The sequence below is a fragment of the Fulmarus glacialis genome, unplaced genomic scaffold (assembly GCF_000690835.1).
Source record: "Fulmarus glacialis isolate BGI_N327 unplaced genomic scaffold, ASM69083v1 scaffold35234, whole genome shotgun sequence".
NCBI lineage: Eukaryota > Metazoa > Chordata > Aves > Procellariiformes > Procellariidae > Fulmarus > Fulmarus glacialis.
The window spans coordinates 18547-28975 of record NW_009209313.1 but is presented as its reverse complement, the minus strand read 5'-3'; the positions used below and the strand labels follow the sequence as shown (position 1 = coordinate 28975).

General features: G+C 37.3%; 1 protein-coding gene across 2 annotated transcripts; it reads left to right on the top strand.

The window, feature by feature from the left end:
• The first annotated feature begins 989 nt into the window (after positions 1 to 989).
• Positions 990 to 10058, top strand: BTF3L4 (basic transcription factor 3-like 4). Of its 2 annotated transcripts, XM_009576785.1 has the most exons (5): positions 990 to 1052; positions 1990 to 2103; positions 4608 to 4809; positions 6611 to 6670; positions 7593 to 10058. In XM_009576785.1, exons 1-5 carry the CDS (start codon positions 999 to 1001, stop codon positions 7637 to 7639), a joined length of 477 nt encoding a protein of 158 aa, XP_009575080.1. In that variant the 5' UTR covers positions 990 to 998; the 3' UTR covers positions 7640 to 10058. The 2 variants fall into 2 exon arrangements, with proteins under 2 accessions (XP_009575080.1, XP_009575079.1); XM_009576784.1 differs by lacking the exon at positions 7593 to 10058 and having other exon boundaries at positions 6611 to 6920.
• Positions 10059 to 10429: the final 371 nt, after the last annotated feature.

Here is a 10429-nt window from a genome sequence, read left to right as displayed (position 1 = left end):
GGGCCGCGGTGCCCTAGCCGGGCGGGGTTGCCCTGGTTCCCGAGGGACGGGGCCTTTATCCTCTCCTGTGCTCTGTGCTTTGGAGGTAGCCAGCGAGCCGGCCGAGTCCCTTCTCCTGCCTCCCCGGCGGAGTCCCTGACCGCGTGGTGATCCTCCCGGCGGTGCTGGGGCCTCGCTGGGGCCCCGCTCGTCCGCGGGAGCCCTGTTTCCCCACTCCCCGTCGCTTCCCCGGCACAATGGAAATGTAGAGGGGGTTTCGCCTTCATTCAGGGGGTCACCGATGACTTCTTGGGGCAGAGCAACGAAATTCCTTCATTGTATTGGCAGGCTTGAAGTGTTTTTTCACCCATTACAGATTTTCAGGTCTTCCAGCCTTTAAAGGTCCCACCTGACCTGTTGGAGAAGCCACTTGACTAATGTGCCAGTCATTGAATTGGATGAATAGCTGCCAGAGGTTCATATAGATCTCTCAAGACATGAACTTCACTGAGTTTGGAGCTGGCTTATTAGTTAAAAGTATCAGAGATTCATTATTTGGAAATAGTATTCAAAGTAATGTAGTGATGAGCCTCTCCCTGGGTTCTGTTAAAGATAAAGGTGTTTTCCTAGAAGCACTTGTGCTGAACGTGCTGATTTGGGTCTGTTCTGCATCAATAGTTCAGTCAAATAGTCAAAACAGTAAACTAGCATACTTGGAAATTCGCAGGTAGTGCCTCAGACTGATGCAAAATCAAATGTCCTGTTGATTTGCCTCATCACGGTACAGGCACTTCAGCTAAACAGATTGCTGCTGGACCACTTTGTATTATTTAGGTGGTGTGGCTTTAAAGCTTTTTGTTTATATGTATTTGTTTGATGTTTTGGTGAATTTTGTGTAAGTTTAAAAACTCACTGCAATTTTAAGAGTACTTTTAAAGTGGACCGTGGAAAACTTTTTCTTAATATTTTGATAGTTAACTTGTATTTGTATCTCATTCTTATTCTTTAGACGCAGCACTATGAACCAAGAAAAACTGGCGAAGCTTCAAGCGCAGGTCCGAATAGGAGGAAAGGTAAGAAAACCATCAGAAATGCACTGTTTCCTGTAATTTACAGGTTGAGGCAGAAACATCTCTGAAATTTGTTTTTCAAAACATAGGCTTTAGTTTATGGGAGGGAGGAAAAAAATATATACGTTTGAGGCCTGAAACATATGTTTTTTGTGTGATCTGGATCGTAGTATTGCTACCTGAAATGCAATTTTCTTTCAGGTAAGAGCTGTATGAGTAGTTGGATGAGTAGTTTCCACAGCGTGTAAGCTTTCTTTTTAGTTCAGTGACTTGTTGTGACCTGTGGAAGCTCAAGCTAAGCTTACCTGTTGGTTGTTCCAGTTCTGCCTTTCTCTTCTCCCTGTTGGGGAGTTCCTTCCTTTGTTCCTTCCCAGCTCCAGGGCTTATCTGACTCTGCACTGAGCTGTTTCTTTTCTCTGAGCCAGCAGGTAGCTAATATGACAAAAAAAAAGCATATAGCTTCTTCAGTGTGGGTGTTCATCTCCTAACCGTAGGTGGGGTTGTACAAAAGTTGGCAGTGTAGGAATTCCAAAGTTGCTGTCTATGGCGTAGTTTAAAAATATTAATTACTTGGTTACGAAAGTGTCACCTTTTTAAATCACTCTATTTGTGCTTCATCCTGGAAAAAATAAAGTTCTTGGGGAAACTCTTCATGTATTGCTTAATAGTAAATAGTATTTTTATAATCTGTCTTGTGGGAAGGGAAAAATACTGCTGCTGTTCGGTGTCTTTTTGGTCTTTTACACTTATGAAAAACCTTAAAATTGAGACTGACAGTTAAAGCTGTAGGTGAAGGCAAAGTAAGTTGGAAAGCTTTTTTGACTACAGAGCTTTCTCATAGCTTACAGATAGGTCCCTCAGAGTGCGATATGACTTTGAAAAATTGAACTGTTGTGAGGTTTTGAGAGTAGCTGACTGTTGTGACTTGATTCTTTTCCAGGGAACAGCTCGCAGAAAGAAGAAGGTGGTGCACAGGACAGCTACAGCTGATGACAAAAAACTTCAGAGTTCCCTCAAAAAACTTGCAGTAAATAACATTGCTGGCATTGAAGAGGTATAGTGATAAAATAAGTGTTTGTGTTTGAAATTAAATTCACTGTGGTGTTTTGGTGTGTGTTTGTTTTCGGGTTTTTTTGGTGGTGTTTTGGGGGTTTTTTTGCTTTGTTTTTTAAACAACAGTTTTCCCCTCAAAAACTTACAGGTTTGGTTACTGATAGGTAAAGTTACTTGATTGATTATCTCATTTACATTAATGCATACATACCTAAAGAAAGAAGGGAGAAGGTTTTGCTGGCCAGATGGTGATTGTAGAGGCTAGTATGCTGTCATGTATGTGTCTTGCATTCATTGGAAAACAAAACTTCTCTTGATTCTTGACTTCATGAACTTGATTACCCGCTTTAAAGAGAGGAGCAGTAAATGCACGTGTACTGTGCAGGCACATGTAAAGCAAGAGTTATGTAGTGCAGAATATAAAGAAAACCATAAAATACCTGGAGTAAGAACTTGCAAGTTTGTATTATCAAAATTGGGTCCTTTTACTGCATGAAAATTACCAGAATTGTTTGTGGTAGTCACAGGAGATGACATTTCTTACAACACAACAAAGACTTTACAGAACCAGCTTCTGTGTTAATGTTTGTAGGAATATAAAGGTTTTGGATATTCCTTGAATATGTCTATTTTACATGTATAAAATATGAACTGAAATACTGACATTTTCCATAACACTGTAGGAATGATGCTTATATGTGGGAGGAGGAGGTGTTCCTTCATCATGAACTCAATATTACTGTAGTATTTGGTTAAAGCAGCGTACTATTTAATCTGTGATTAATTAATTTAAGCAGGATTGCAAGGTGCTTCCAGAGGTCACTTAGTGCATACCTCTCTTCCAAAGGCAAATACAGATTCAGTGTAAAAGCCTTTTTTGCCTGTAAGTTTTCATACGTCTGCTACAGAAACAATTCAATTTGTTTACTTAAGCTTGATATGTATATGTTGAGCTATAGAAACCCAAAGAAACCCAGTTCTTTTTCTGTTTTGGGTTGTTCCCCCTGTCCCCCGATTATATTCAGACACAGTTATTAAGGATTTTAAATGTGTTCATGTGAAGGAAGATAATGCAATATGCTTCTACCTTGATAGCTAGGTACATAATTGTAGTATGTTGTTGTATTCAGGTGGACGCAAGTTGACCTTGGTAAGCTTTGTGTAGATAGAAGAGTTTGGGGAGGCTAGTAATGTTGAGTCAAACATTAGTAGCTCATCTGTGTGGTTTTTGAAAGAGGCTTTTAAGTAAGAGGATGACAGTGCTTGAAGCCTTTACCATTTCCCTATGTGTAGGGACAGGACATCGTTTATATTTGCAGGAAAGCAACACACCTGGTTTTCCTGTTCAAAACATATTTTGAACTCTGCTGCTGTGTGAAGATTAATAACTTACATGTTTGTATATTTTAAATCTCTTTAGTTCCCAAATTTCTGTTTTCTCCCTGTAACTTCTACTAAAAACAATACTTACGAGTTTTGTGACAGAAGTTTATTACTACTATTTGGTTTGATGGGTAGAACTCTCTTCGTTTTTTCAGACAAAATTATTTTCCACTTAACCATAGTTTAGCCAGGCCCAGAAGAAAAACCTTTTTAACTTTCCATTCTGTCTCCCTTTAAGTTAAAAAACATAAAATAAACCCATACAAATACGCCCATATAAACTTTGACAGTAGGAGCAAAGCAGGCTGCTGTACTGGCTGTAAAACTTAGTTCTTGGTGATTCAGAAGACCAGGGAAGAGGAAGAGAGCAGGATCACTGCATGGTGTACTTAGTCTTAAAAGAGTCATCATGGAATTATTAGGAAGGCATAGAAGCCTGTTCTCGTGCAGTTGGTACATAAACCTCCAGTTCTGTGTGTGTGTGTGCAGGAATCATCCTTGCCTTGGGCAGCTTCAGCAAGTAGGCCAGATTGTGAATCCTGTGCCTTTGCCAATTTTGCTGCAGAAACACTAATGTTTTCCTGATAGGTGACACGGATAGCTGGGAATGGCGATGTCTTCAACTTTCTGTTACAGCTTTTTGTTTGTAAAGAGTTACCACAGAGCTGAAGGTTTTGGGTTTGGTTTTGTTTTGTTTTGTTTTTTTTCTTCCCTAGACATTCGTGATATTAACTCGTTTATGCTTTACAGTCTAACCTATGTACGTTTTTTGCCTTTGTTAAGAATATACATGAACTGTATGATAACATATAATCCTTGCATATTTATTTCTTAGTATTTAATTAAGCGTATTTTATGAAGGAACCATAGCTCTTAAATTCTACCTTTTCATATAGTATGTATGAACCCATATTTTATCATTAACTCATATTTTACTTCAGTTTAGGTGGTGTTAGTTCCAGATGCTTTTATCATGGTTATATTATTCTCTAGGAAGAGTACTAATTTTGTAATTTTTTAGTATTTTAATATTTTAAATCTAGATTTGAATTAATAATTTAACATGCTTGTTCAACAAGATATGGCAGCATTTTGGTAAATGTTATTGATATATTTAAACAGGTGAACATGATAAAAGATGATGGAACAGTTATTCACTTCAACAACCCCAAGGTTCAAGCTTCCCTCTCTGCTAACACTTTTGCAATTACTGGTCATGCAGAGGCTAAACCGATCACAGAAATGCTTCCAGGCATCTTAAGCCAGCTTGGTGCTGACAGCTTAACAAGTCTCAGGAAGTTAGCTGAACAATTCCCAAGACAAGGTAGGTCTTTTTTGGAATCTTTCGTGGCTGATTTAAAGAACATGTGAAGTATTAAAAGTTTTAACCCAAATTTAACAGCATGTGTGATTTAAAAAGTGATCAAAAGCATATGTCCTTTTACTTATTTGCCACTGTTGTGGAAATATAGTGGCAGGGGGTGGAATTTTTTTTCCTTGTTGATTCAAGATTCTGTATAGGCAGGCCCTGATTTAAAACAAAACAAAAAACCCACCAAAATCTGGTAAGTCAGGCATGCTGTGATTCCAGATGTACAACTGTGTATGACAATACTTAGGAAAGCAAGTTCAGTTTTTTTCTGGGAAAAACTCAACAAGTTCTTTTTGTCAGGGAATCGATTCTGTTTTCTTTGTTCATACAAAACATATTTCTGTTGTGGATATAGAGAAGAAACATGTTCTTCTACTCTATAATTCCATTTGGAATTAAACCAAGACTTTTTAGAATGAATTCAAAATCAAACGTTTGATTAAAAATAAAAAAAAAGTTTTCAATGTGATTATTTTTCTACTCATTTTAAAACCATAGGAGCATGGTGTGTGTGTATATATATGTGGTATAACTATTACTGTAATTTTACAGTGAAGAAATGGAGTCTGGGGACAATCCCTTTTAGAATAATACCCTCCTTGAGGAAGCACTGTAGCATGTTTTGTAGAGGTCTTGACTATTCTCCCTAAGCAAGTTGGTAATTTAAGAATAGATGGAAATTTATTCTTCCGGTGGTGTACGTTATGAAATTAGAACATGAGGACTTTAAAGCATGCAAGTAATCAGTCTGTTGACTTTGATAAGAATTTGTAAAAGCTTTCTTAGACTGCAGAACAGGTACACTTTTCATTACAAGTAGCCATATCAGAGTTCATGTTTCATGTTGTATATTTCCAAAAACTAGTTCTTAATCTCAAGCCCTGGTAAGTTGGACATTAAAAAAAAATTGTTTTTCATATTTATATTGTTTATACTGTTATGGCCATTAAAAAGGCTGTAATTGGACATGTTGCAATTGTCTGTATTTGCAATTAGAAAATACATTACCTGTTCTGATATTTTCAACAAATGGTTATTCCTTCTAAATCAATTTTAATCTCCTCTATATTTCATGTTCAGAGTTTAATTGAAAGTAAAGGGTTTATTTTCCTTCTTTACTGATATTAATATGAAGAATACCTTCTAAAATTTAGAAAATGGATCATCATAAGCATCTCTCTTTGATACAACCTTGGTACCAATAGATAGATACTATGCTTTTGTTAGATAGTACAGGAAGTCAGACCAATGAGAAGAAATACTTTCTTTTATTTTTCAAGTTCTTGTGTTTCTCTAGATTAGTTGTAGCATGTTCCAGCTTCCATGACTTACAGAAGACTAGGTTTGATGCAGAACCCTTGATGTGGAAATACTTTTTCCTACAGTTGTGGCTCCTTGGTAATTGAATCATGTGGTATGTTGGCCCCTGATTGGTACCACATTATTGTTGCTTTGAAACACATGGCATCACCTAGAAGATTTAGTCACGTATCATTTGATCTTGTGCTAGCTCTGCCTTAATACCCCTAAGCATTTGAAAATGGCTGTGCTAATAATTTGGTATAAGAATGTTCACAAGTAGACCTTTTGGTCATGCTGGTTACTGTTGATATCCAGTCATTTGTGTGTTTGTCACTGTTGGGAGCAAGGGAAATGTGTTCTTTTTTCACCTGTATGTTACGGGCTTTATTTTGTTGTGCGGTTGTCCCTAATTCTGTATAATGAGAACTTCACGCCAAATTTCTTTTTATAGTGTTGGATAGTAAAGCACCAAAATCTGAAGATATTGATGAAGAAGATGATGACGTCCCAGGTAAGTACATACACACTTATATGTCCATTTCATGTATAAATATTTCAATTCATGCCTTTAAATATTTAGCTCTTGATGTGATTATACTTCTCACTTGCTAAGGGCGGCTTCATATACTGGGCAGTGTTAAAACATTGATGACTTTGAATTCCAGCTTTTGAAAAAAGATTTACCTTGTGCAAATTGCTTAATCTTAAGTGAAAATAGATTTAAATACTTTCAGGGAGGTTGAACAGGTGATCTAAATGTCCAAATAGGGTTTTAGGGCTGCAAAATGACATGATTGACATAGTTACCAGGTTGTCTTTAAATCAGAGTCTGGGGTGGGGATTTCTATTTCTGTAATAGAAGAAGCAAAGCTTATATCAGTGTCTGAAAGTCTCTCAATAAATAAATATTATAAGTTCTTAATTTGTCAATAACTGTCTATCAATCACCACATTCTTCTATACCCATCAGTATGGTGTATTAGCTAAAACAACAAACTGGTGGACCCAGAGGTTCAATTCCTCATGCTCTGGCACTGGTTTGTTTCTTTGTGACCTTGCATAAAAATTCAGTTCTCCAAAATTTTCTGTTTCCTGGAGTACAACAGCTAATGGATGCCGAACTTCAGGCATTCTTTGAAGAATGCTGATGGCTCAAGACTCAACTGCACCTAGTAGAGCACCTCTGAAAATCAGATCTTAATCACTTCATGTTAGAACTTCCACTTTTCCGAGTGTTCCTGCATTTCTAGTTCTTTGTGTATGTTCAAACAAACCCTATTTTCTAAAGCCCTTTGAAATCTGCCCGTAAGAAATGGTGTACATGAGTCTAGTTAAGAACTACTTAACCTTTCCTATAATATATGCATTTTTATTAAACTTATGAAGGTAATGTTACTGGGCATTACTGTATTAAATATTTTCATCTCTTTCAGATCTCGTAGAAAACTTTGATGAAGCATCAAAGAATGAAGCTAACTAAATCATTAATAGTTCTGGAAGCTGGCATGGACTAGATTTAAGAAATCAGCTATGTGGTTCCAAAGTTTTAAAGAAACAGAGAACATCATCTGTTAATAGTTCAGTAATATAAATATTTTGTATTTTTATGATGCTGTTTGTTCAGCATTTTCTGTCAGTTGATTTTGCATTTTGCACTTACTCCCAGGATCTACTCTTTTGGTCAAAAAGAAATGTCAGTGCAGTTTGAGGGGTGTGTGCATGTGCGTGTGTGTATGTGTGTGCGTGTACATATAGTGGAGAACAAATTGGAGAACACTTATTTAACCTTTTCCCCTTTTCCTTTGGAAGTAGAAATAAAATGAATCTTCAGCATTGTTACTTTTTGATTATCACCAAATAGTGCACAGAAGGTAGTTAAGATTAAAATTTTGTCCGCATCTTGTGACCTCGAGGCATTACACCATTAAAACTTGGGTTTAATTTGCTGTTAACTATTGTACTTGCAGATGTGTTTCTCATCCCTGTTCAAATGTACATGTGATAATTGTTACCAACCTTACATTGATCCCAGATGATAACGAAGATGAGCTGTTTTACTGGCTTGTTTGGTACAGTAACTTTTTAAAAAAGAAAACTTGGTCTCAGAAAAGTGTGCTTTTTTTAACCTTTCTCAACTTTTTTCCTTGTCTCTAACCTTTTGAGACAAGCTGATATTTGACTCCTTCCACGTAGGCTTAGCAGCATGTTCTCCTGTTGATTATGTAGAGTATTTCCCATGTCAAAAGGAAGACAAACACCTTGGTTCTCTACCATCAGGTCACTTCCTAAACTTGGAGGTCTAGTTGGTAACAGTCCAGTGCACCAGTTTTGCACAGTAACAGATTTTTGCTTGAATAATTTCAAGCTGTTCTCCTGGCATGACTGCATTTACTAGCAGCTGATGATCCACTGTCATTCTTATGGCACTAGGAATTGAATGCACTGTGTGAGCAATGTTTAAGGTGGGAGGAAAGAGTTCTTGACATTTTGCCTTGCCTCCTGCTGGGCAGTTTGTGTAATGACTAGCTCTAAAGGGATATTTTTTTTTGCCTGTAACTTACCTTTGCCTATAACCTACCTCTAGGTTTGGTGTCATCTATGTAGTAGCTTCTTGAAAACCACAAATGCTCCTCAGGCATAAGGAGAACATTGGGAGGTACTGTTGGTACAGTGCAGTATTTATGACCTTTCTTTAAAATGCTTAATGTGAACCCGTTTTCTCAGAGGCTCTTTCAAGGTTCTTGATGTAATGTGCATTATGGTATAGTTAGACATCATTGTAACCTGTGTCAAGGGCAGTTGTGGCTTAAGAAAGCCTTTTTTTCTCTACATCTGTCACTTAACTATGGCTTAATTGGAACATATCAGCTTTTTATGTAGGTTCATAGCTAGACAACTGTAAAAGTACAAGGTAAACAGGACATGAGTTCTGGTGACGACATAAGACCACGAAAGCAGAGCTGCAGTGGTTTGTCATCTGAACTCCTCCATTTATTTTATAGGCTTTGTTCAGGTTTTCCTGTTATATTTTATATACTACATGGATCTTACTACAAAATAAAATAACAGTACAAAAGAGGAAAAGCTCCCTCTTGTGTGTTGTCTCCTCCTCCCACCAGGACTAGCTGAGGAACGACAGGTGGATGCAGCAGCTGTTTCAAACAGCACTACATCCTTGCTGACGGTGACTGAGGAAGATACATGCAGGACTGGGGAGGATCCTGTTAGAGCTTTAGGATTTCACTCCCATACACCCACTCTCCTGTTTTCCCTGCAGTGTTGAATGAAACTTCGGTTCGTTGTATGGCTAATTTTAAATTAGCTGCAGATGCATTCGTTCTGTTTATAAGGAAGAGATGTCTTCATTAATGTGTGCACAGGCACACTGAATTGCCTTTTGCTGTCTGCAAGTTCAAAGAGCAAATGAAGGATACTAGGAAACAGGTATTTGCAGTGTTCTTCCATTTGCTTAAGGGGCATGAGTGAAGAACGTTTCAAAGTAGCAACTGTATTGAGTTTGTGTGGGACGTCCCCTCCCCCTAAATACTAATCAGATACTAAAAATTTGGTTTCGATGTAGGAAGTATGTCAAAAGTAACTTTGTGAGAGAGTAAGAGTAAGCATTGGAAACAATGATTCCCTAAGTTTATATAGTTGAACTTTCTGATTCCTACAAAATACTCATTTAATTTTTGCTCTTGGTCATGCCAATTTACATGTTAAACCCTCACTTTTTCCTATGTTTGACAACCCGTAAACTAACTAAATATGCTAGCTTATGTAGTTATATTATCTTCAGTTTTTTCACTGTATCTGGAAACAGTCAACCACTTACGATTTGCTGCTGGAAATAGTAGAGCTTATCAATCATTAAACTGATTTTAATTAAAAGTAACCCATCAAGGCTGTTGTGGGAAAAAGCTCCTTTTCTTTGTATTTATTCATGGTATAACTCAAAGTGTTTGTACATGCTGATGAAAATGCAGAGTTACTAAAAGTAGTTTTTGGGGAGCGTTGGTACAATAAAAACTCCCCAGGTGAGGCTGAACACTAAAATGTTCTTTGCTCGGCTTGAAGCATGATAACCACTGTACTTCTGAAGCTCTTGAGCTTACTTGCTCATGACTTAAACACTGTTGATATATTAAAGATACTGGTAAAGATACTGTCATATTAAAAAACTTGGCATTGATTTAAAAATAGGAAGATAGAGCAGAAAGTAAGTTGAAATATCTCTTGGATTGTATGTGAGAGAATCAAAGCCAAATCA

Bases quoted from the DNA above. Each gene is read 5' to 3' on its own strand.
- BTF3L4 (XM_009576784.1), top strand. From the start codon at position 999: ATGAACCAAGAAAAACTGGCGAAGCTTCAAGCGCAGGTCCGAATAGGA. The intron at 2,104-4,607 runs GTATAGTGATAA...ATATTTAAACAG, and splicing joins ACATTGCTGGCATTGAAGAG to GTGAACATGATAAAAGATGA. The intron at 4,810-6,610 runs GTAGGTCTTTTT...TTCTTTTTATAG, and splicing joins TGAACAATTCCCAAGACAAG to TGTTGGATAGTAAAGCACCA.